This window comes from Echeneis naucrates, chromosome 7 (assembly GCF_900963305.1).
Source record: "Echeneis naucrates chromosome 7, fEcheNa1.1, whole genome shotgun sequence".
Lineage (NCBI taxonomy): Eukaryota > Metazoa > Chordata > Actinopteri > Carangiformes > Echeneidae > Echeneis > Echeneis naucrates.
The window spans coordinates 9,603,997-9,630,526 of record NC_042517.1 but is presented as its reverse complement, the minus strand read 5'-3'; the positions used below and the strand labels follow the sequence as shown (position 1 = coordinate 9,630,526).

Here is a 26,530-nt window from a genome sequence, read left to right as displayed (position 1 = left end):
GTTCACTGTAATGCTAATGTTATTCCTTGAAACCTCTCAGATGGTATAGCATGGGAAATGTAGCTGCAAAGAGAGACTGTCTCCAAGATTTTTTACGTGTTTAATTTATTTGTCATTGTTTTCTGACCATCCAGATTTTTCTCACAGAATTAGTTCAAGAGCTTTTGCATACTGGTTTGTACATTTTCTACCAACCATATGCCAATACTCATTTGATTCCCACATGCATGGAAATTTTTGCCAATGCTTAACCATGACCAGTTTCTCATGAATTAGTTAAGGCAAAAGCAAATCTCAAAATTGTTCTCATTAGATTTGTAAAGGATAGCCAAGACAATGAACCATTTCTTTGCTGGTGCAAACAATGTTTTGTGAAGCTACCCTAAAATTAAATGTCAAAGTAGGAATACCTAACTCTCCTGCTGACATTTAATAAGTGAATAAGTTAAATCCTTCACTTTAACCCTTGTGTCCCTTTTTGTATATCCTAACTCAATCATTCATTCTTTCTAATGATTGGAGATTTCTGTTGATGTGATGCCAAAGAAATAGCAACTCTACTAATTGACTGCCAAATGTATCTCTTGGCTATAAGATATTCAAATACACACAAATAACTGTAGTTTTTGCCAAGTAATGATATACTGATTTTTGTGTACAGTGTACCAAATGTTTCATAGTATATACTGTATGTGTAAATAGACATATTTCTAAAGACATGTTCGTATGTATATTTTACAAAATGTCTTCAAGATATTTTAATGTTATATTGGCCGAATTACTATTATGATCAGTACTTATTACCTATTTCTGTTCTTTGCTTTACTTGTATTTTATCTGCTGCTAACAATTTTGTTGCACAGGCACTTGTATCACTATGTTCCTCAGATTGTCCTGGAAGAGATGTTAAAAAGCAAGATGGGCTGTACAAATGCTGCTTCACTTTGTAGAATCTGTCCCAATGACCAAAAAAAACAAAAACAAAGACAAATAAATAAATCAATAAATAAATAAATAATATATATATTTTAATTGCGTGTGTGTGTAAATATATATATATATATATAAATTTGGACATCTAATTCCAAAATGTATTAGTATTATATATATATATACACACATTATATATTATATAGACCATTTTTAGAGTTATTAGACGCTTTCTAAGGAAATTGCTATTAATTTATGTACCTTATTTGAGATAGTGTTTCAGAGCGGTGTTGCATTGAGTATATTTGTTCTTCTTGGTGAGTCACGCTTAAAACGAGTCCCCTGCTCTGACTTCACTGTGCACTCTGTCTCACTTGATGAGGGCCTCTCCCTTCCTACCAAGCAGAACGATGAGTTCCGCCCTGACATCAGGAAGTTGTCTGAATTCAAATTCTGGTGAGTCCAGGCTATTCATCACCATCAACTACTGAGCGGCTGTAAATTTCCTCTAGTGTGAAGATAGAGTTGAACTAATGAATGAATGAATGAATCAGCTTGTGACTGTCGTGTTTCATCTTTTAAAAACTCATCTCTGCTCGGTGAGATCATAAGACACAAATTTCCCCTAAAGATTCATTTAACATCCATTGCAACAACAAGTTGGTGATTAGCATTAAAGTTTTTCTGTTCCAATATAATAAAATAACCATTCTTGAGGATCGTGCATGCAATTACATGCTTTTGTAAAGCAAAAAAATTGATTGTTATTTAACTTAAGTGTTTTAACACGGTTTGGAGCAACTCTTTCTCTCTTGTGGGGTACACTATTGACTGGGCAGCACAACACCATCTAATGTGATTTGGAAAACTAGTAATTTATTCATTTAGATTATTTTAATTGTGTTTCATTCAAATCTGTGGGTTATTCTGTTTATTAATTTGTTTTTTATCTGCACCATGAGAGATTAAATGGTGGCAAAAAACATTTTATCTGTCTTCCGTCTTTCTCTAAACTATATCAATTCCTTGAAACCTTTGGGATGGTATAGGCATTTCAAGTTTTGCAGCAGCAATATAGCTGTCCCTAAGATTTTCTAAACATAGAGTACTTACATACAGAGTGAATTACAAAATTTAAATTTATTTGCAATAGTGGGTATAAGGACACTTTTGTGTTGTTTCAAATAATGCTTATATTTATGCACTATAGGGCAATTGCACCTTCTCGTTTATATGTTTATAATGAATGGTAAGCTGCCTGCTTGTATACAGCAGGGACTCTCTGGCTGCAGTTCAGGTGCTTTTGCATACCGATTTGTGAATTCTCCTTCAACCATGTATAGGTGTGAATTTCATTCCCACATGCATGGAAATGATCACTGACACTTATCCATCAACTGTGCCTTATAAATTAGTCAAAGCAGAGGTACAATATAGGTCACATCAGATTTGTAAGCTGTAACTGAAACAATGGAACATCTTTTAGCTATTCTGTGTGTACTGGGATCTCTTCGATGCACCTTGACAATATGCACTGCCCCAGCCTCAGAATTTTTTCTGGATGGAAATTATTTAATAGGTGGGCTTTTTGATATTCATCAAGCCCATACTCCTCTTTATCATGATAGACCAAAAGCCATTGACTGCTCCAGGTGAGTGTAATAACAAACTGATCCAGTTAATTTCTGCATGATCAAAGGCAAGCTATAACATTTAATCTAAATTCAGTCCTTGTTCAATAAAATCACAATGTAGCATCCATATTTCAAGAAAGATTTGCAACATTTGAGCATAACAGAAATAGCATTGGTTGAAGCACTGCAGCAACATTGTTTCAAATAAGTTAAATTATTTGACACGCTGCTTAATGAATTACATTTTTTAATCTTAATCCTTATTTCCCTTTCTCTGTCCTCAGTCAACCTTTCATTCTTTCAAATTATCGGAGATTTCAGTTGATGAGATTTTCTGTAGAAGAAATCAACAACTCTACTATTCTACTGCCAAATGTTTCTCTTGGCTATGACATATTTGACCACTGCTCAGATACACTGAATTTTCCAGGCATTTTAAACTTAATTTCAGTCAATGGTTTGATCCAACCATGGGGTGAACTACACAAACAGCAAGGAAATAAACCCAATATGTCCAAAGTGATAGCAGTGGTTGGTCCTTTTTCAAGCACTCAGGCTCTGACTGTAGCCCCACTATTCATGGTGGATCTCATTCCGATGGTAAGTTTTTTTTTTCCTTACACACATTGAATGAATGAACAATTGAGTAGATGTTAATGTTTTCTTCAACTGAGTTTGCTTTATTCTTTTTCAACAGGTCAATTATGGATCTTCTAGTTCTGTTTTTTCAAAGACATTCAAATTCCCATCTTTCTTACGAACAGTGCAAGCCAATAAAATCACGATAGATGCAATAATTACTATTCTACAGCACTTCAACTGGCGCTGGGTTGCTTTCCTTAACAGTCATGATAATTATGGCAACGATGGCTTAGAATTGTTCCGCAAGAGCATTGAAGACACTGAGATCTGCTTGCCATACACCAGAGGTCTTAATGATAATACAAATTATTCTCTGATATTTAAACAGATAGATGCACAGAGGATAAATATCATTATTGTTTTTGCTCCCGAGAAGGCTGCTGAAGCTCTAATTGAGTCAGCAGCAAGATTGAATTTCACTAACAAAGTGTGGATAGCAGTGGACACTTGGTCCTTAAACAGGCACCTGTCTAAGAATAAAGGAATCCAAAATATTGGAACTGTACTTGGACTGTCTCACACAGTAGTGTCCATACCAGGTTTTAGTGATTTTATCCATTCTGTCAGAAGCCAGATTGATTGTGAAAAGGTAGAAGAGAAGCTTTGTAATCAAGTTTGCAACAGCACTAGCCTGAAAGTGGAAGATATCCTGGCTGTAGACCCATCTTTCTCTTTTCCTGTTTATTCTGCTGTATATGCCATCGCTCATGCCTTACACAACGTCTTGGAGTGTGGAGCCGGCACATGTAATGACAACATTACAGTGTACCCACATATGGTGAGTATACAAATTTGTGTATTACTTTATGTAAGTCAGTCTCAACATAGATGCATGCATACAAGGTCACAGACCAATGTAAACTTCAATACTCTATAAATGAATGAATAAACTAGGGAGAAGCACAGTTGAAAATAGGATGACACATTCACACACACACACACACACACACACACACACACACACACACACACACACACAGAAGATGAAGATGTCACTTGATTATGCTTGATTAACATTTGCACATTGCTGGGTTGCTGCTTTCAGCATCAAATAATTTTTTCAGTACTCAGCAAACATACTTTCTACATACATTTGAATGATGGTCATAGTATAAATATGATGAGCAAGGAACTGAATTATAGGAAAAATCTCTCTCTTATTCTTCCCCCACAGAGATATTTAGATACTTTTCGAAGCAACCATATGCAATTAATGGTTGTCTATGTTTTGTGTGCCCAAAACAGGTTCTAGCGGAGTTGAAGAAATCCAACTTCACACTTTTGAATCAAAGTGTCCAGTTTGATGAGAATAGTAATGCCAAGTTTGGATCCTTTTCTATAGTTTTTTGGAATCAAAGTGGTGATGCACAGGAGATCGGCTTTTATCATTCTCAGGAAATGGTCAATTTCTTCATCAACAGCACTGAAATTCATTGGTACACAAAAGGAGAAGTATGTTCTGATCTTTGTTATAATCTGTGCAGTATGAGGTGTAACATGAAATACTGTTTTAATATTGCACACTTTTTAATACAGTGGTACTTAGACAGCCTTTGTTTTTTTTTCTTAAATCTAACCCTAACCCTTCCACAAGGATGTGTGTCTGTGTATGTGCATTAGAGGTGGCACAGGACATCTATACAGATATAAAGAACTACGCTTTATCATGAAAACATACTGTCACATGATCAACTCTTCCATCCTCATTTAGAGCTAAATTCCCACAAAATAAAACAACATAGTCTAACAACATAGGATCAGAAAAGAAAAGTAGACAGATAATTGAATCGTGACCTTAAAATTGAAAATTAAATCAAACTGAAGGTTTGGAGAACTGTGGCACCCCTAATGTCTATGTACAGTATATTTATGAGTATATTTGTTTACAATGTTTAAATGGTATGAAGGTTGAATTATTCATACTTCTAGCATGTTAGTCTCTACACCTCAGTATTTTCTTTGCTGAGCTTAATGTATGATTTGCTCCTTAACACTTGTGTTGTGCAGGCACCATCTTCACGATGTTCAGCAGAATGTCCTGTAGGATATGCTAAAAAGCAAGATGGGCTGCACAAATGCTGCTTCATTTGTGAAATCTGTCCCAATGGAACCTATTTTAACAGCACAGGTAAATTACTATACATGAGAGCAAGACAATTATTATTATCACCTCGCAATTTTCTGGCTCTACCACCAGCAAGGTTTCAGGAAATCTCAGAAATTCGCCTGTCTCCAAAATATAATGGGTCACAGTGAAGATCTTGGATATATTAAAAATTACTTTAAACACGGATTTATATGAAAGTACCTTACCATGGAAAACCCAATATGTTCACCTTTCAGTCATCTTTAAGTAATTTTGAAAATAAATATATAAATAAAGTTCTAAAAGTAACTCCCATAAAGGCTAAAAAAGTGCTGTTTTAACTCGTTGTGTCTTTATGTAAGTAACAAGGACAGAGGCAATATGTACTTACGTTGTTGGTCCATCTGTCCTTGTCAATGCAATATATCTGGAATGTCATAATAGAACCCCTCCAATATTTAATTAAATTACTGAATTGGCAAAAGTGTTCGGAGGTCAAAGGTCAAGTTTACCATGAAAGCACGAAACATGCGTGATTGACCACCACGAACACTTTCTTCAGATTAATCACAAAGTTTCACTTACTCAAAGATGATCTTATTTATTGTTTAATTTTTTTAAGTTAACTAATATAAAACATTGTCCCCCTCTCTTATAAAAAAGATGATCCCTATTCATGCATCAACTGCAAGGACACAGAGTGGTCTGCAGAAGGAAGCACATCCTGCAGTCTGCGGGTGGTGGAGTACATCCCATTCACAGACATTGGAGCTATACTGATTATGTGCGGGGCCTGGTCCTTCATCGGCCTCACAATAGCCACATCTGTTCTCTTGGCCATAAACTACAACACTCCTGTTGTCAGATCTGCTGGGGGACCAATGTGCTTCTTAATTTTAAGCTGCCTCACTCTTAGTAGTCTTAGTGTGTTCTTTTACTTTGATAAACCAACAGAGTGTTTTTGTATTTTAAGGTCCTTACCATTCATTTTGTTCTATTCTATTTGTCTGGCATGTTTTGTTGTTCGCTCATTTCAAATTGTTTGCATTTTTAAAATGGCTGCTAAATTCCCCATGCTGTACAGCTGGTGGATGAAATATCACGGGCAATGGTTACTAATCACAGGTACTTTTGTTACTCAGGCACTCCTACTTCTTATTGGCTATTCTTGTGGACTACCCAAACCCTACAATGAAACACTTTGGTACCCAGAAAAAATTATCCTTAGCTGTGAAATTGGTCTGAAGGCAAACTCTGGTCCTGTGATTTTACTTCTATTTCTGGCCTGCCTTTGCTTTATTTTCTCTTACATGGGAAAAAACCTCCCAAAGAACTACAATGAGGCCAAAGCAATAACATTCTGCCTGTTCCTTCTGATCCTTACCTGGATCATCTTTGCCACTGTATACATGCTTTACCGTGGAAAGCACATTCAAACTGTTAATGCTCTGGCAGTGCTCTCCAGTCTCTACTCTTTTCTGTTGTGGTATTTCCTCCCAAAATGTTATATCATCATTTTTCAACCACAAAAAAACACTCAGCAGTACTTCCAAGGTCTTATTCAGAATTATACCAAAACTATTAGCCAGTAGTACCCTTCAGTAATCTGTGTCTGGGGAAGGAGAAATCTGAAGTGATGTCTGTAAACTACAATGGAACTAAAAGTGTTTTAAAATAGAATATGTTGGTACATTTCCTTGCCTCCTTTTGCTTAAATCTATTTGTAATATTTTATGAGGAGTATGTTGTGGACTGTATTGACGAGGAGCTTGGCCTACAGTGTAATTAAATTACATTATCCAAAAATATAAGGCAGATATAATTCATAAATTATTAATTTATCAATGAACATGTGTTTGATGGCCACTTATTGCTTTAAAATTGTTTGAGATTAGTTTGTGTGTAATATTATAGCCTTAGGTCATTCAGTGAGAGCCCGTATCAAGTTTGAGTTCCAATGTTAAGTGCTTGTGCTTTTCAGAAATTTTTGTGGACACGTGTAAGAGTTCCATAACAAAATAACTAATTAAATAAACAGAAAATTGAGTTTGCATTTTTGTCATAGTATTAATTGAACCACATGATAACACAATGTGTCTACAGGCTACACCACATGCTTGTGTGTCTGTTTCCTTTAATAACAGTATCAACCAATGTAGAACGCTGATGACAATTATTACATTTTATATTTTTCAAGAATTAAATGCTCACTTTTACCCTTATTATTAATATTAGACTATTCAATTTTTATTTCAAATGGAAATTACAATTGGACAAACCAGATTTGCCGTTTGAGTGTTTAAGTTCATTCTCAATACTTGTCCAGGCTTTTACAAAAAATATGAAATAGTAGTAAAAGCAGAGCTAAACAATGATTAAATGTATATTACATTCACACAAAATAAGCAATGTATTCCAAAACATATATGTGCCATATAGAGTAAGAGCAGCATGATCAGACGTAAAGCGGTGGTAGGCTTCATGTGAGCCCAGTTGGTTATATTTGAGCTATTGTTTGAGTCCTCTGTACAAAGCATTATAGTTAGGAATCCTTTGTTTAAAGTACATTAAACAAATAAATATGTATTTTTGGCCCTTTTTGCATAGATGGCTATGCAATCTTTAGACTAGTAGAAGTGTAGCATGCATTGAATATTGTGGGAATTCACGTATTTTACACACATACGCACAGTTTACTTCAAAAATACTTTACAGTACATTTGAAACATCTATGGGGTACCCAGTATTTTCCATACCTTAACTATTCTCTGTCTGTGCCACCAAAATTTGAATTTAACTCCCTCCTGGTCTCTTAATGTTAATTAAAGCACCCTTACCTCTGTTTCAGACTTGGCAGTGTGGTCAGGACAGGTCCTACTGTTGGTTTCTGGGTCATAAACTCTGTGCAGAGACCCTCATGCCCTAGAGGAACAATATTGTTATTAGAAACCCAAGAAATCGTGAAGTTTCATTAAATGAAATCTACTGCTTGTTTTTTGTGATTCTAATGAAGTGCTTACACTACCATGGTCAGTATCCCTGACTTAATCTGCTGTCAATGTTGTATGTTATATGTAACATGGCTGATCAAAACATGTGCATAGTATTTGTTTATTCAGGGCTTGCTGGCCATTTCTTCCCTGGTCCCTAATTAGGTCTATTACATGAATTTGATATCATGTCAGCCTTTCTAAATGACCAGCTGAAGGACCACACAAGAGTATTCAGCTCAATCATCTCTCTCATCTCATTACCTTCCCATTGCAATTATTCCATGTACTGGAAAATTAAATGTGACACATAATGATGACAATAGGAACGGGTCCAAATGTCTCACTAAGTGATGGGAGTCACCTTCTCTCTCTCTTTTGAGTGTTCTTAGGTGTTCTCAGGTTTGTCTGACTTTGTTTCCAGGTCACTATCGCATAATTCACTTGTGTGATGTTACTTCAAACACTAGATGGCAGGACTTGACTAGCCCTGACTATGTTCACCAGCTAGTTCCTAATCTTATGCACCTGCTGTTAACTGGTGTAGTGAAAAGTGTTTTTACTTATCGGAAAGTTGTGTGCTGTGATGGAAAATCAAACTATAAGCATAGTGACAGAAACGCTTAATAAAGCTGAGGAGGGAGATGTTGGAGATTTTTGGTAAACTCATCACAAAACAAGGTATAACAATGTTTTACAATGTCATTTTATATATTACCATTGGTAGAATTTTCTTGGTAGAGCCAAAAACAATTGTTGACCTTGAGTGAATCACGTAATGGCTTAACAACTGCTGATGCTGTAGTTGTTAAACTGACGAATAGTTTCTCAAATATACAGATCAAGTTTTAAATAATGCATTCAAAGTTTGTTATTGTTTTAAGAAAGAAAAACATAAACAAAAACAAAAGAGGGTACTGGACAAAAATTAAGTAAATGTCAGCTATCTGTGGAAGTGTGGCAGTAATATAATGGTGTTTTACTATCTGCTGTTGTCATTCTTATTTCATTAGTAATGTTATTAAACCTGTTTTGGACTGAATCGAGTTTCCTGCAATATTTGTCTGGCAGGTCAGCATGTTTTACCCTCTTTCTGATGTCCACATAAGTCTAATAAATAAGCCCTACAAAGAAGAAGTACAAAGTGCTGAAAAATACATGTTGCAAAACTTGGAAAACTTATTCAGGTAGAAATAATACCTGTCTTGTCTCTTCAAACCAAGAACTAGGAAAACCTTTCAATTGTTGCTCGTTGCTGAAAAGAAAAAATAAATACATAAATAAATCGGCCAAGAAAAGCAGAATAAATGTTGATATAAACAATAGAAACTAATCATTATATTCAGGCAATGACATGTTTAAACAGGAAGATAAGTCATCAGAAAAATCAAGACAACAGACAAGATCATTGTTTGTAATAGTCTTTGCCTCTTTGAAGGAAAGAAGCCAAAATTCCAATTTTAGTAATTTCTTATTGTAGCAGGCATTCATTTGATGCACACAATTGTATTAATCAGGTTACTTGAGATTACAGAGATGGATCTATATGATGCAGTACTGTTTGGCACAAACAACTTCCTTATACAGATCACACAGTCTCTATAACCAATTTCTTCATAAGGTGAACATTATAACAATCAGGTCATAATGACTTACTACTGGAGCACCACGATAAACTGCATTCATTTTGGTTCGGAACTGGACATAATAAATTTGCAAATTGAGCGTTTCCAAAAATACATAAAGGCTATGCAAAGGTTAGCTTTTCTTTCTGCTGACCATGACATATTCTGCTGTGATTGCCCTTACAACCATTTTACAATTTATGCAGACCGAGAAGCTTCAAGCATTTAGATTAGAAGTGAAATTGATGGCAGTGTTGTATTACATCAACTTTCAGTCATATGGCTCTTAAGACCTGGGAGGAAATTTTAGCTCACCATTGCTATCAAGCCTCACTTGTGCACTTTAATGCACTTTTCATAGCTGTGACTTTGTGGCATACAAGATAATAAATAAGATTTTAGTGGAATACCACTCAAAATCCAAATTATTTTGAGGTTTAACGTCAAAGTCTTCTTTAATTGATTTACATTTCACATCAAGCTAGCTACTAGCTTTAGCATGACGAATTACCCGAAGACTTAGCTGCTGCACTTGGACTGGGCTCAGCTCAGACTTTATTAGGACCAACACTTTCCATTGGTTTGATAAAACAATGTTTTTACCGACAGGTAAATCCCTCACTGTCAGGAGGACCCGCAGCAAGCATTTACTAATGGACTTGTTCCCGTTTGGCGCCGTAGCTCACCTCCCGCCGGGGCGGCAGGTAAAATGAGATGAAGCTACATGTTAGCAGCTAGGAAGCAGCTTAAAATGGCCGTATTTACACACCCAGTTTACATTCTCACATATCGCAGGACCATCTGCTCCAATAACACGTTATGACAGACTGTGAATGTTAGAGCCCATAACGGAGTTTTACCTTTAAATTATTTAGAGAGAGGGCCTGTAGTAGAACGGCGCCTCCTCCTGTGTGGAGTGTGTGATGAGCTGCACTGAGCAGCCATGAAAACACTTCCGGTGACACTGAACTAGCTTCTCCTCGGCTTCCGTCCAATCGTTATTTTTCCACGTCCTGCCGTAGAAACATTTGGAGACACCTGACCACGGATTGGCTGCAAAGAGTCACGTGAGACGACGCCTTAAAAACAGGCGTAGTGAGTGTGCGCAGGATCACTTCTGATCGTGTCGGTGAATTTTGTTTAGATATTTAGTAAATGGGTGGAAGTTTCGTACATGATGGACTTTTTATAAAGAGCAACATTATCGTACAAATACGATAATAATCGTACGTCTGGCAGCGCTGAGAATCAGATGACCCAGTTGTAGGACCCTATAAATATTTTTTAAATCGAATTTTGAAGGTACTTTGTAACAATTGGCAAATCGATGTTCCATCAGAAATACGATATAACAAAAGACTATAACACAAAGTAGTTTTATTGGTTTATTGCACCAAAACACTTTCTGAAAATGGATTACAGTTTTAGAGATTTATATAATCCAAGAAAAAAACATTTAATTACTTATATATTTCAAGGGTTGTTTAATCAAAATACAGGCGCATAACGGTTATTGAGACTTGTGATGAAGCAGCACCATGTAAACTAGTGCATAATCTATAGATGGCAATTCGGGGCTGCAAATTAATTGTTTTATCATTTTCTCAAATTTCTTTTGCCCACACTTTAAAGTCATCAGAAAATAGTAAGGGTAGAATCAGAGAAATCTTACATTTGTAGTCTCAAAAATATTCTTGTTACTTGGAAAACAGGTCCAAACATTCAGTTTACTGTCAAAATAGCAAAAAAGAAAATATTCACATTTTAAAAGCTACAATGTAAATATGCTGGCCTTTGAAAATGAATCAAAAAGCATAACAGCATAGTTTCCAATTAATGCAATAGTTGGCAACTAATAGAGTAACCAGCTAATTGCTGAAGCTCTTGACTATAACACCAATTTCTCTGTATGATGTAAAATACGGAACACATAAACACACATTCAGAAGCACAGATCAAGAATAGCTGTTAAAATTGATCAGAAATTGGAACAGATTATAAAAATTGAACATTATTTAGTCATAATTAACATTGGAATGATATTGAAAAACATGTAACAGCACAGCTGTTGCTGGCATACAGGTATGAAAACAGACAATCCTGGGCCAAAAGGAGTAGGGTTCAAGTACTGCTGAAAGAAAGAGAAGGAAACCAAATAGAACGACTGACTTTGCCCCTCAACACTCAAACCTCAGATTGTGTATTTATGCACATCATGTTTGCATGTATGGCTACTTATCAGGTGTCTGAAACATTTGATATTTATGCTGCGCCTGTCCTGGCTAGGATACTCTTGTAAAAGAGATTTTTAATCTCAGTGAGGTTTTTCATGGTTAAATACAATAAATGTGATGTTGGTAACAGCACTACTTACCAGTTTTACCTCTTTGTTCAGTTGTTAATCGATTGTTGGAGTGAAAAAAAAAATTAACTTCCAGTCTGTGGGAGGGACATGCGTAAGCTGCCTAGGCCAGGAATCAAACCCACAACCTTCTTATTATGGAGCAGCAGTGCTACCCACTACACCATCATGCTGCTCGAGGGAGTATTGCACAACGTATTATAAAAAATATTATATTATTTTGTTATTATGAATATGATATATTTTATATTTTTATATTTATTTGTCCTGAGGGAAATTCACTTACATGCATCATTCACACAACAAGACATACAGAGACATGCTGCCTCTTACACTGCAGTGTGCTTTACTTCCCAACATGACAGACAAACAGTTCGTTTTTGTAGAGATTAGATGATGAAAGGTTTACAAACTCAAAATAGGCTCAGCAATGGGAGTACGATATTGAAATATCTTTTGATGCTTGTGGCACATGAGATATTGTGCTAAAACAGCTGGTTAATGTCCACACAGCTCCACTTTATGTGATCGGGGAAGAGGCAGAAAACTGGAGTTTGAATTTCTGCGTTTTGCTTCCTATCCGGCAGGAGTCAGTCACAAAACATTTACTATACGGACACAATGAGCACAGTCTGAAACTGCGGGGGGTCTGAGGGTCTGAGGGTCCAGGCCGTGGAGGTCACTGGTGATTGTGCTGTGTTACCTCGTGTTGATTAATAGACTGTAAACAGTTATCAAACTTATACTTAGCTAATCCAGCTGTTTTCTCTTTTCCTCAACTGTCCAGAAGATTCTGAGAATTAGTGAGCTAGAGTCGCGGCACCGCACCTGAGCTAGCTCAGCGTATGCTAGTTTAGCTAACCGCCCCTCAGTAGCCAATGCGGGCCGACCGAGAACAGCTCCTACGGCAGCCGGGAGAGTCTCCGCCCCCCAGCAGCTCCTGAGCAGCCGGGATCTAGTCAGGGCGGCTGGGTGACCGTCCGAGACAGGAGGCATAGCCGTAGCAGCAGCCTCGGTTCACGTTTCCCACAGGTTCTCTCCACGCAGCGACACTAATCTTTTGTATGACTCGGGACAAACAAATCACCTCATGCGCACCACAGAGCCAGATTCGTTCACGAATGAGTCCTTCTGCCGCATATTCTCTGTGCAGGAATGGCTAAATTATTCACGACTCAGAAAACAGGGTCTTTGGGTCTGAGTCTCTCGGTCACTTGTCTCAGTGTAGAAATTTGTGATTCGTTCACGACTCATAACTACTAATGATGGGAATTCCGGCTTTGTTTAGAGAGCCGGTTCTTTTGGCACGGCTCACTCTTTCGGCTCTAAAGTGGCTCCTCAGAATTTTTGTTGCTTAAATTAATTTATTACCATAAATAATGCACAGTTATATGTTAAATTCACTACTAAATGTGAAAAAAACATACATTATATCAAATGTTCATTATTCATATATCTTATAATACTCAACATGGAGCAGAGTGCTCCAAAAAATAAATACGAAAACTAAGTACAAAACAAAGACTCTTCTCAATTACACAAAAGGTCCAATCTCTGATTGTGTACTTATTTATTCATCAACTTTTAACTATTTAGTGTAACACAACAATAAATACAAAAAGAACAAAATAAAAACAATAACAACACAATAACAATAAATAAAAATGTGTAAAACAAAAAGAAAAACAGGTAACAGTTTAAGCTAGTCTTTACAGAAGATTGGCATGGAGAAAGGCCAAGTGCCTGAGCTTTGAGGATCTGCTTCTGTTCCTTCTCTCTGTAATTATTTGCCCTGTTTTTTAGAAGATTCGCTCAGAGGGGACGGATGTGGCTACAATACGCTCTGTGTCTCTGTGCCATCACATCATCATTATCATCATCATAACTACGGGTCTTCCGGTCTGTAGTTCATGATTCACATGGTTAGAGCAGTAACATGACCAATGCTGTTATTTCTGACATTAGCTATGTAGCAATGGGATAGATGTTTAGTTTGTCTTTCCTTTGGAATGAATTCATCCACCACAGGTCTTCAGTGAGCAGGTGGACTAAAGTGAACAGCCTTCATAAAATGAGATTTTTTTTTTTTTTTTTATGATAGGTGGAGCTCTCTCCTACTGACAAATGAAGTAATCAGTAATTTCACCTTCAGTAGGCTATGGTCCAAAATGGTGCTCGATAGTTTAACAATAGCAAACTTGTGTATTATATGCCAAGTGGAGCAAGCCATGTTGCTCTTGAGTGTTTGAGAGCTGCAGAGCCACACTGGCTGCAATGAACGAAATGAACGAATGACTTGAAAAAAATATTATTTCATTTTACTTTAACGATATTATCAGACCTGAGTCAGTAAAAAGATCCTTCCCATCACTAGTTTTGCAGTTTTGTAATCGTTCGGTTTGGAGGGTGGTGCTGTGGCGGAAATCCCGGACCTGCAGCTATACTTGCAGCTATACCCCACTCCAATAAACACCACAGAAGAAGAGAGGAGGCGAAGTGTGACGTCGAGCAACGTGCTCGTTTGTCCCTCCTCTCGTTTGAAGGCCTCTCTGGACTATATGCTCCAATCACTCCACATCAGCTGGTTTAAAGAGTCAACCTGGACTTTATTCTTTTGGCTTCGTGGACTTCTGATTTTTAGTTGATCTATATAACGTATAGCTCTGTTTCCAATCACAAAGTGAACAAACTCAACTTTAGTGTCTTTCTGTTTGGAGCAATTTAAAGATGATGAAACTAAAAGAAATTTTTTATAAAGAGTTTTTTATGGTGGGCTTTGGGATGTGATTTGGGACCAAAAAATAATTTCTTTTCTTTGAATCAGGATATTTTGCTCGTCTTTTTTTTTTTTGACTAGGTGGCCTAGTGGATGGTCTTCGAAGTCCAGCCATTGCAAAATTAATAACAAATGAAGCCTACATAATTTCAATTATATTGATAAATCAAAATTATCACGAATCAACACTCAAATGTTGCTGAATGAATAACTACTGTCAGGTTGCTCAGTTTCAAGCAAAGTTTCACTTTATTTTGAACATAAGTATGTTTTAAGATGATCAAATCCATGTAGAAATTTCGCTTCCCTAATTCTTAATGAGCTTGTAGAATCGTTCATTTCGAAAGAGTCAAGTCAGAATTAAAAACGTGTTACCCACAACTGAGATATGTGAGGGGGAAATTGTATAAAACAAATTTCTGTATTATTATTTTAATTGAATAAATGATTTGCTTTTTAAAATCTCAGTCTGACGTATCCCTGAGTGCTTAAATGTCAAGATTTGATTTTCATTTCCTCATACGTTTCGAGTTGTGACAATGATTTGCTACATTGCAGCGTCCTCATCGCGGACACACACACACACTCTCTCTCTCTCTCTCTCTCTCTCAGACCCCCTGCCAGTGTCCCAGGGAGGATTTGGTTTCGCCCCATCGTAGGGGGCTATGTCACTGAATTGCCATTTTGTTCTGGGTATTCAGTTTCCTGGCGGGGAGAACGGGAGGATGGACCGTGAAACTGGGAACGAATTGGTAAATGGTGCCACTCAACGCGGTATACGACTCGTCTAAGGAGCTGAAGGCTGACACCAACAAATTGACAATTTCATACCAATTTCAGTGTTACATACGCCACACACGTTGACAAGCAGAACTTGCTACAGTGTTGGCACAAATCAGCCAGGTTACACTCAGACTGATAAATTGAGCATTTTAAATATTAAATATAGAATAGTCTAATTGTTTAAAAAAAAAAATCGAGTACATGTTCACACCACAGAGGTGTTTTTGTGGCCAAAGTGTTTTGCTTGTTTCCCCCTTTAAAAGAATCAATTGGTTAAAGTTTCCTCTGCTTAGGAGACACATATTTCTGTTCTACAAAATACGGACCGAAGAAAATCGCAGACACGCCCCGCGGCTTTTCACTTGTACCTTTCAATTTTCCACTTTGCCCAGATTAGGACAAAGTCCTGGAGGAAAAGTTGGCGTGAAACAGGCCCATCCTTTTGCGCCAACGCAGTTAAAGTGGAGGCCGAGTGCCTTTAGTGGCCACATGAGAGTTTCCCTGAAATGCGTCTCGTATTGAATGAACAGATCCCTCGATCATCCAGGAGCCTGATGGTCGGACATGTCTAAACTTCAAATAGCCTCCAGCTGTTCTATTTCCGCATCTAAGGATCTGGGGCAATCTATTTCAAACTCATCAAGTGATCAGTTCCCCTGTCTTTATTAAATTCACTAGCTCCAGTCTATGAGTGTGACCAAGCACAAATTGAATTCACTTTTGAGTAGACTTCAATGTTTACATCTAATTAGAACAGACACGAATCATGTCAGCCACGGCAAGCAGATGGAGTTCATTTTAACCCGTAAAGAGATGGAGAGAACAGGATAGGTTATAAATCCATCAGTGTCAGAGCTGGACAAAATAATCTCAAATATCAAGTGAAAATCGAGGCACAGTGAAAAGGCTAATTGATTCCCTGTTTCCGTCTGTTTTTAATCTCAATTTCCACGTTGGTCATATGCCTGTTATTTTACGCAGGCCAAAGACAGTGCGCTCAGGGATAGTTGCTTATTCTCATTCAAATTGTGCTCAAGTCGTTCAGAGTAAATGGCAGATGTTTTGCAATTCAGGGCGCATCAATACCCATGCGCTTTAGTGTTTAACAATGGCGCCCTCCTTTTGTTAGGCACGTATGTCTTTCACTTCAGAGCTCAACAAAGGCTTCATCCTCCAGCGAGTTATAAAGTTACTTTCCAGTCAGTTCATTTCGTCCCCTGAAAAAACCTTAAGCGATGTTAATGTGCACCTCTCGTCTTTTCATGCGGTAACCCCGGCACACACAGGCGAACAGCGGCCATTGTTTCCCCGAACCAAAGTAAGAAGTCTTTAAATAACCCGGAGAGCAGTCTATAGAAATTCATGATGCTATTTCTGTTTGATGTTTGATCGGAGCTTCGTCAACAGGTCTGTCGCGTGGCTGCTCAGGAAATCCTCTCTATATTTCTAATATTTTTCCAGTGCACATGTCTGTGTACCTGCTCCTTTTACTGTGACCTTGTTCCTCACAATGAGCGGTTTGGTCACACCACTGCTGGCCCGGCTCTCTGTCAATGGAAGGCGTACCGCCCGATTTGATCCGCTGCTGGTGCGTCGAATCACGAGCCTGTGGCTGCATATTTTAACCACGGTCCTCCTCAGACATCCAAACATGGCGAGGACTAAAAAAAAGCCTTGTATTTCTAATATAGAAATCAAACTTTGTACAAGGTGTAAGCCTATAGGTAATGCTTGAAAATCACGTGTTTTATATCCAACCTGAAATTTACATGTTGCTAAAAAACAAAGCTGCAATTGTTGTCTATTGTTATTCTTAACCATAATTAGGCTCTAACTGTTTTCCTTCAAGTTCTCTTCAATGGCTGATGAAGGTAACCTTAGCATTTCTTTTATTGCAGTCAACCGTTTGGTGTAGGTCTAACCATTGGCTTGCAAATGTCTCAGTTTCTCTCCAGGAGGATAATAGTTTATTGCAGTAATTGCATAATTGCTTCACTAATTGTTGTTAACAAGTTCCCCAATAGTCCAATTATTACAGCAGCTTTGTCAGGCTCCCGCCGCAGGCTTCCATGACAAAGGCAGGAGAGGGTTAATCAATGACCCGAGGCTGGAAAGAGAAACTGGAGAGAGAGCCCGAGTCTTTTTAGAAACATACACTTAACTTGTTTTTTAATGGCACCTGCATTATTACGTCAAATTGGGACACAGGTTTCTCGTTGTGCTTTTCTTCTGGATAGATTGCAACATTACAACTTCTAAGAGAAGTCTGGGCTGCATTCCTCCACCGCAGGCCGCTATTATTTATTTAATAAAACCACCAACTTTTTTTTGTTATTCATTCTTAAATGCGTCGTCTTGTTTGGGAAGAGCCGACACTAATTACAATTACACCGAGTAATGTGCGGAGAAACTGTCCTGTGTGGCCCAATAACAGGACAGCCGGGGCTGTGATGGCGCGGCTGCGCGGTCTTGTGTTAAAACCAAGCGTGAAAACGCAGATAATGCGGCGTTCAGATGGGACAAAAGACAGCAGAGAGCCCGCTTACACCAGGACGCCTCACCCAAATTTCATACCGATTAAATGCTTTAGTGTATGGCACCGCGGCGATGGCCTGCAATGTTTCGGTGCATTTTACGCAATTAGTGTCGTACAACACGAACCCGACCTGTCTGTGCTTCAGCTGGTGTCTGAGGGAAACTGCTGCTTCCGCATCAAAGTGGCCCTACAAGCACTCAAACAATCTCAGCAAACACGCGCTGACTCCAGTAACAGGCCTGCAGGTAGAAAGTACTGTGATAAAGCTGGGAAAGAGAACGGAGCCAACGCAGCAATTCTGGAGATGAGCAGATATGACGCTAAACTGCAGAACGCTGTCAGACGGAATGAAGAGAAGAGCAGCTATGTTAGTTCACTTCAGAAGTGGAGGGGATCTTTTTGATGTCCACACGTTTGTGGTCACAAAGCAGAAGAGAAGAAAAGATCAATGGCGCACCATCATTCACTGGCCCCTTTTCACCGGCGCTCTCTCCAGACTGAATACAAACAGCCCTCCTTCAGCCATTTTTACACACGCATTGTGAACGGAACAACACTTGAGCAGAGTGAAGTGGTCATGTCAGCTTTGTCCTGTGGTTCTGGAAACCATCTGAGCCGTTTTCTACACCCGACCCCCACCAAAAAAAAACAAAAAACAAAAAACTGACTAACAAACCCTCTGAAGTGATACCACAAAATCAACAAATTTCAGTGTAACCAGATGATCATATTCCATAAGTGAGTGTCAACATAGCTTTGATTCACCGCCAGAGGATATATTCAGATAGATGTGCGCTCAGGACGTGCGGTGGTCTGAATGTGGGCCTATAGTCAGCACATTGTTTCAGTTGGTATGACTTTCCCAAGCCTTCCCTCCTTTCAGAGACAAGTGTGGAAAATCGGGAGGCGAGGGACCGAGGACAAGGGGCGGCCCGCGATTCTCCTCGGTGCCTCAGTGCTCCTGGTGGGGAAACAAAAAGTGGGGGCGCACAATGGCGAAAGAATCCCGAAGTGTTAACTATTTTTCTAAACCTCCTGGTTACACGAATGGTGTTTGTGTATAAACAAAGAGTATATCCACTCCTTTGCTTGCAGTATGGGCTCAGGTAAGCTGATTGTAAAGCTCTGCAGGTGGAACCGTTTTTCTCTCTATGTGGCCACCAGAAAATCTAAATGTTGTGTGGACACGCAGGAAATTATCACGGTGCTGCCTTCGAGCGGGTGGCGTGAAACTCACATATAAAGGACTGAATATAGGAGGCAACGGTGCCCACACTGCGCGAGAAGAAACACCATGATTGCCCATTATGTTTATGATTTATACGGTTCTCCAAGGTTTTCTGCCCCACACGTTGTTTCTTGGCTATTTGTGCTTAATGTAACGATTCTGCAGAAAGCCAGGGCCTCCATTCAGCCTTCTGCACAACGTGCATGTGAAATTATCTGATGTGATGTGCTGCAGGTTTTCCTTTCTCTTTTTTCCGTTTTGTCTGAAACCTGCATTCCAAAATTTGCTGCTAAATAAAAATCACAGAAGAAAACAACTGGCAAATTTAAGAAATGGGACAAACACAAATGACAAAACTTTGCGGAAACTAAAATGAACTTAAACCCCCTTTTTTTAAATGATTCATTTTTTCTCTGACCTGGTCTTTAGGTTTTGTCTGTCAAAAGAGGTCAGCGTCTGTCTCCTGAGTGCAGGAGACAGGCAGAACTGTTTGCATTGAGATGTTAAGTGGGTGTCTCTATATAAACCCACTCAGGGTCAGCTCCTTCATTCGTGCGACACAGAGCCAGACAGAGTAAGTTCAAGAGGAGCAGATAAGGACTAACAGGATGGTGGCCACTACAGACTGTGGAGAAAAGTCAAAACCCATCTCTGGGCTCAAGGTGAGCAGACCGACTGAAGAGGAAGAGGATTATTAACAGACACTAGAAAGCATACGAAGAATGTCGTGACCAACATTAATTATTATTTAACAGGTATCCAAACCGCTCATGGAGAAGAAACGAAGAGCTCGAATTAACACGTGTTTGGACCAGTTAAAGTCTCTTCTGGAGACCTATTACAGCAGCAATGTGCGTTCACAGGCATTTAAAGCAAACATAACAGCCTAAGCATTAGAAGAAACCTGTCTTAATGATATCACTTCTTCAAACAGATTCGAAAGCGCAAACTGGAAAAGGCTGACATCCTGGAGCTCACTGTGAAACACCTGAGGAACCTCCAGAAGATCCAGAGCTGTGAGTTATGAGACCAAGCCGATATTTGTAGCAGATGGATCATTTAACGTGCTATGAATTATTTCAGATCGGTTTCTCGGAAACCCTTGAGCCTTTCCAACCCTCTCATCTTTCTAAATTGCTTTCAGGCGCAGCCGCTGCTTCCGACTTTTCTGATTACCAAACCGGCTTCCGCAGTTGTTTGGCAAACGTCAACCAGTACCTGTTGATGGCGGACACCCTGAATGGAGGCGACCGCTGGATGCTGTCTCAGCTGTCCAGTAAACTGAGCCCTTCTCCGGGACAGGGGAGCGCCTCCAGCACCATGGACAGCGGCCTGGGCCAGCTGGAGATCCGGGACGAGCCTCCATCGGGGCCCGAGGAGGGACACCGGTCCAGACTGAAGGGCCCCTGGCCCCACAGAGCGAGCACACCTCGGCTTCCCTCTGCAGCGAAACGGGATGTCGCTGCTGCGGCGCCTTCACCGCACAGTGCGGAGAAAAGCCCCAGTCACAAGAAGCGTCGGTCGGTCAATCACAGCAACGGAGCCGCAAACTACCAACAGAACGTCTGGCGGCCCTGGTAGAGCTGGTGGGAGGCTGTAGACCCTCTAAGTTATAGTTTTATTACTGCACTGCATAGATTCACACTATATCCTATTACTGTACACGGTATATGTTTTATTTTCTTAATAAAATTGGCCAAATAAAGTGCGTGTGGTGTTTTTGGCTCGTGAGTGGAGTAGATGGACAGAAAAGTCACTACACTGTGGGAAACTGGCAAACATGTGAACCTGGAACAGGTTGGGTGTTTCTGCTCATCGCGGCCTCGGTCGGAATTCCAATGAGTTATTTATCCGGGTGTCTTAATCTTAGAAACTCAGGGGGTGACACGTTTCATAACTTATTTGCTGCAGCTGCATTCAACATATTGTGAATGAAATGGTCTACAACGTGGAGCTGGCACACAGAGAAAGGTGGACTGAGCGTCTCTCCCCATTCTTCCACACTTTCACACATAAGTACCGAGACAATGGTGAGGAAATGTTTGTTGGACAGCAGAAATTTTCCGCTTCAGGTTGAAAACTACACGCGCATCCTCTCTATCTTCCCGAGGACCTGAAAACACACGGTCCCCGTTTCCTTGTTCTTAATTTCTAAAGAAATTTAATTCTACATAATCCACCCAGCTCCCGAAATTCGTTGCCACTTTCACCTTCAAGACAAAAATTCAAAGAGGTGCAGTGCAGAATGTATCTGTGGGTTTCCATTATTTTAATACAGACTGCACAGGGATTTGGGCCATTGGGGCCAGATCACCAGATCTATCACTGGACTATAGTGTTCTTCCGCTGCTTTGGTGGGGATGTCATAAAGTGTCTCCATTCTTAAGGAGCTGTGCTGGAAAGGATGGCACCTCACAGCGAGGAGAATCGCTCCACGCCCACAGCTCATTCAATCCGCACATCCTGAAAAGGCTGTTCCCCCACAGAAGGCCGCTGCTGCCTCACACGTTTTATGTTCGCCAACCAACAATTACACAATTCATACAACTCCCATGATAAACCTCACTACTCCTTTTGTTTGGCACAACCTGTAAATATTCCTATTTCCTTTATGCACAAAGTGCAATCTGCTCTTCTGATGAGGCCAACAGGGGGAAAATAGGGAAAACGTTTGTTGTATGAATGAAGACTTCTTCAAAGACTGCACCACTTCAGTTTTCCCAAGAATTTCTATGAACTCTTCTCAGAAAACCTGACCTAGTTTGGTTAGCCGTTATAATAACAGGGAATATTAGATGCTCAGCCGACAGCCGAAGGAAGGCAGAGAATAAGTTATTAGCATTTGACTGGGACCAGTCAGGCGACCCAAAGAGAGCCGAAGTTGATGAAGTTCACTGCAGACTCCGCCGTGTCCTCTTCATCTCCCGGCTAAAGAAGTGTGTGAACTCTATCTTGAGCATTTAAAACATACGTTTTCACCCAAAGCCTGAAAACAAAGCGTTATATACAGCCAATGGGGCCGGCAGAGACCCACATGACACCATATAAACACCATCAGCTGATCTGGGGTCCGATTCAAGGAGAGCCAACAAACTAGTTTAGACTGCTTCAGTCAAGAGTAACTTTTCAAGCTTGAATATATGGACTTTTTTTTGTTTTTTCAAATTATATCACACCTGTAATATAAGTTAAAAAACTGGAGTAACTATTGAATTTAAAATTAATTTAGGTGCAAATTAGAAATTATGAAAAGTTTTAAACCTATATGTTTGCTTTTATTTAATCTCCATAAAGCATATTTATTCAGCTTACATGGCTTTTTCATTTGCGCACTCTGATGGTTATAAATGTTATACCTTTGTGGGGCCTCATGCCATAACACACCTCATTGGACCTGAAAGTCCGCTGCTCAATACTTTAAGTGATGCCAAATAGTAGCTTAAAGGAAACTGAACCATAATCATATCGTCTACTGTCACAGAGGTGTCTGAGGTGAATTGCATTAATTACTGGAAAAATATTAGAAAAAAGAAACTGCTATTTTATTATTCGTATGAAATAAAGAAATCTGAATAAAATGTCAATTTCTATTTCTTTGACTGCTCTTGGTGTTAGTGGTGACTTAACCTTTGAAGTGATTCCGACAAATATCTGCAGGCTGGATGGGTTCCTCACTGGGGTCTTGGTCTTGGTAGGTCAGGGTTGTGCTCGCCTCTAATTATCTTATTAGTTTGGAGAACAACATATGCTACAACAATGTCACAGGCCCTCTCAGAGTTGAATTAGGCACTGGAAACAGGCTTTCAGCAGGCCTGTAACCATCTCCACCCAGGGTCTCATCCTGCAATGGGCCACGTTAAAAGTGCTGGGGGGGCTGGCTCAGGTTCAGCAGAATGGGCTGACATGGGTACCCCCTGCAACCCAGCAGAAGGCCTGTGAGTAAATATATTTTGTTAACATAGTCTTTTTCATATCACAAAGGTCTCGACAGGGTCATATAAAAGCAAGCATATTCTTATTGCGGCCAAAGCTTCAGGCTGCTGACTCATTCGAGTCATTTGTGGGGGACTCACCATCTATCCCTGACCCCTGCAGAGACCAGGACACCTCACCTCCACATACGATTTTGACTGTTGAGCCTAATGTTAGCCGGGGCATGGTGTAGTCTTTGACATTTTCCGACGGTGGTCAATGTACCTGCACATCAATACTTTGAATGGCCTTCCTATTCACATAATCACGTCATCAACAATTTGCAAGTACTGCATGTCTGTATGGGTGAAATTACATAATAAAAATAAACAGAGGTTAAGGAAACATGAAAAGTCTTTATTGCGATCATAGAGTCAAACCTCCACTTTGAATGACATGCAGTCAGAGAGAACCTCACCGTGTAGACATGATATGCACGAGCCGGGTTCATTAGCCATCTCGTGTTAGCCTTGGCCACTAGCTAGCCCCAGTCCTTCTTAAAATGTACACATTTATACAACAATTCAGTGTAATACTTTCGATGCAAAAGAGGCGATGGTGACACGTGATGGTTGTGACAGTAAAGATATCAATAAATATGTAAAGACGTTTGAAGGAATAACAAACTCACAGGAATCTGAGTGCACTGCTGGCAGATTATTAGCAAAAGAAATGGAGTGCTGCATGCATATAATTCAGAAAGACTGATCACTCCTTTTCCAGACACAGGATGGCAAAAATGTATTAAATCAGTGTCTGAGTGGAAAGATTTACACACTGAAGAGAGCCTTATAGCTGAAGAGGTAGCATGGAGATTTAACTTTCACAGCCAGGAACCTGCTGAATATGCTAAATCAGCTAATGCTGGCTATCACAGGGATTGCTACATCCATTTTACTAATATAACAAAAATAAAGCGAACCAAAAAGAGAAAGGAAAATGGAACAGAAGGTTGGTATCAAACATGCAGTGTGAAACTGTAAATGTGGATCTTTAACGCTGAACCTGTGACCAAAGAAAAGAAATTAGGAGCTACAATGAGATCCTCTCACACAATCAGGTTCTAACAACTCAAGTTTATTGTGTGCAACTCGCTGTTCAGACATAAGCTTTGTATTTCATTCTACTCAAATGAGCAAAACCATAGTGAAAATCTATTTGTTAAATCAGATCACTGTATTCTCACCCACTTGATTCCATTACAGGAGGGAGTGATTTGCCCATCTAGCTGCAGTGAACACTGTTGAGATGAAGAAAAAAGTAACTTAAATTAATCCCCTCACTCATTCACATTACTTCTGAAGTCCAAAAAAAAAAAGTGCTCAGTAACATTTAAAAACAGCCAGAAAAATACATGCAGTTATTTCCATTTAATCTCAGATAAGGTGACCAGATTTCTGAACTGAAAAACAGGGACATTCAAGTTCAGAAGTCATTAAATATCATTATGAAATAAAAAATGGGGGCAGTTGCGGTTTCATGGATTTTGACGACTTTCAAAAAATGCAGTGGACCACCGTGTCATTGTCTACGGGTGTAAATGTTTTGTTTTTTGTTTTCTTGTCATTAAAAGGAAACTTCCTTTCCTGCTGCTTCCTTTTACTCTTCCATCAGTAATCGTCCTCTCCTAAAACTGAGCCACATCATAACAGCTATCACACGGTAATGTTCAAAAGTCACTATTGCCTTTTCAAAAACGTTACTTTTTTCCGTTTAGCTGTTAGCTCTCTTCTGCTGTTTCCATTAAGGTTATGAGAGGAAACTGATTAAATGACAACATTGTTTACACATCATCATCATCATCATCATCATCATCATCATTGCTTGTTTGCTGGGTTTATGAGGCTGATGTTGGTCAGCAGATAATCTAAGAAACGTGTTATTTCTACCACAAGGACTTAGAGACCTAACGTAACCCAGCGAGAAAAAGGACGCAAGCCAAACTGCTAACGTTACTTTTACACAAAAAGTCACCATACGTTTGAACCCAATATTGTCCAAAACAAACAAGTTGCAAACATTTTAAATAATATAATAACGTCACTTACTTGTCTCCTCCGTCGAACAGCTGTGCTCAGTTCAGCTAAAGCCGACAAGCTAACGACGGCCCTCCCTTCAAATCTTAGCTTTCTATTGGTCAAACTGTTATAGTAGACTGCGGCGTTCGCCTGCATATTAATCAAACTTTAAATCATAGTTGTGGACAAATGTGCAAGAATATCGAGTGACAACAACCCAGATCTAATTAAGAATAAAATAATCTTCACAATTTTACAAATCCAGGTTATCCCTGCCGGGGGATCATTATTTTGTAAAACTAACGCGGTTACGTGGCTTAGGGCCGCCGCCTATTAGATCAACCCTGACTATGTATACGCTGAAATTGAAAAGAAAACAGAGCCATAGACATTTATATCAAATTAGACCAACAGGAATCCAGAGCAGGACTGGGGGTACAAGAGAGACCGCTCAAAAAAAAAAAAAAAAAAATCATAGCAGAGGATGGTTTCGATCCATCGACCTCTGGGTTATGGGCCCAGCACGCTTCCGCTGCGCCACTCTGCTTGGCATCAGTAACCACTCCACATTCATATTAGTCTTTGAACCTTCATCATGGCGCTTGAGGTCATGATATTTTGTCTCTTATGCTTCACTTTCCATCCAGCCAGTCAACCCTGTAGCTGTCATCTCTTCTACGCTTATGCTAGATCCATCCGTCCGTCAATCTGTTTTTGCGTATCCGCTCCCATTTTGACCACTATATAAATGTGTTTCTATAAAACCTATGCACATGTTACAATTTGTGTTACATTGTCACATTGTGGAGGACACTGAACCTACCTGAGCTCCACTTTCATGCAGCCAAATACCAGAATGTACCTTTGACATGTTCCTCTCACCAGAGGACGATACATGCCAACTGGTGCTCCACAACATGCACGTAAAGGTAACAAATGACGTCCATC

The 26,530-nt window shown here is 39.4% G+C and overlaps 2 protein-coding genes across 2 annotated transcripts; both read left to right on the top strand.

The window, feature by feature from the left end:
* The first annotated feature begins 2,393 nt into the window (after window positions 1-2,393).
* LOC115046267 (taste receptor type 1 member 1-like) lies at window positions 2,394-7,275 on the top strand. The gene is made up of 6 exons (XM_029506529.1): window positions 2,394-2,582; window positions 2,849-3,164; window positions 3,262-3,984; window positions 4,452-4,658; window positions 5,214-5,334; window positions 5,956-7,275. Exons 1-6 carry the CDS (start codon window positions 2,401-2,403, stop codon window positions 6,882-6,884), a joined length of 2,478 nt encoding a protein of 825 aa, XP_029362389.1. The 5' UTR covers window positions 2,394-2,400; the 3' UTR covers window positions 6,885-7,275.
* A 12,925-nt stretch (window positions 7,276-20,200) lies between these two features.
* her3 (hairy-related 3) lies at window positions 20,201-21,173 on the top strand. Its single transcript, XM_029507510.1, has 4 exons — window positions 20,201-20,254; window positions 20,348-20,443; window positions 20,527-20,608; window positions 20,737-21,173. Exons 1-4 carry the CDS (start codon window positions 20,201-20,203, stop codon window positions 21,171-21,173), a joined length of 669 nt encoding a protein of 222 aa, XP_029363370.1.
* Window positions 21,174-26,530: the final 5,357 nt, after the last annotated feature.

Coding starts and splice junctions, on each gene's coding strand:
- LOC115046267 (XM_029506529.1), top strand. CDS start 2,401: ATGGAACATCTTTTAGCTATTCTGTGTGTACTGGGATCTCTTCGATGC. Junction 4,659..5,213: donor ATTGGTACACAAAAGGAGAA/GTATGTTCTGAT, acceptor TGTGTTGTGCAG/GCACCATCTTCACGATGTTC. Junction 5,335..5,955: donor AACCTATTTTAACAGCACAG/GTAAATTACTAT, acceptor CTTATAAAAAAG/ATGATCCCTATTCATGCATC.
- her3 (XM_029507510.1), top strand. CDS start 20,201: ATGGTGGCCACTACAGACTGTGGAGAAAAGTCAAAACCCATCTCTGGG. Junction 20,444..20,526: donor AGACCTATTACAGCAGCAAT/GTGCGTTCACAG, acceptor TTCTTCAAACAG/ATTCGAAAGCGCAAACTGGA. Junction 20,609..20,736: donor CCTCCAGAAGATCCAGAGCT/GTGAGTTATGAG, acceptor AATTGCTTTCAG/GCGCAGCCGCTGCTTCCGAC.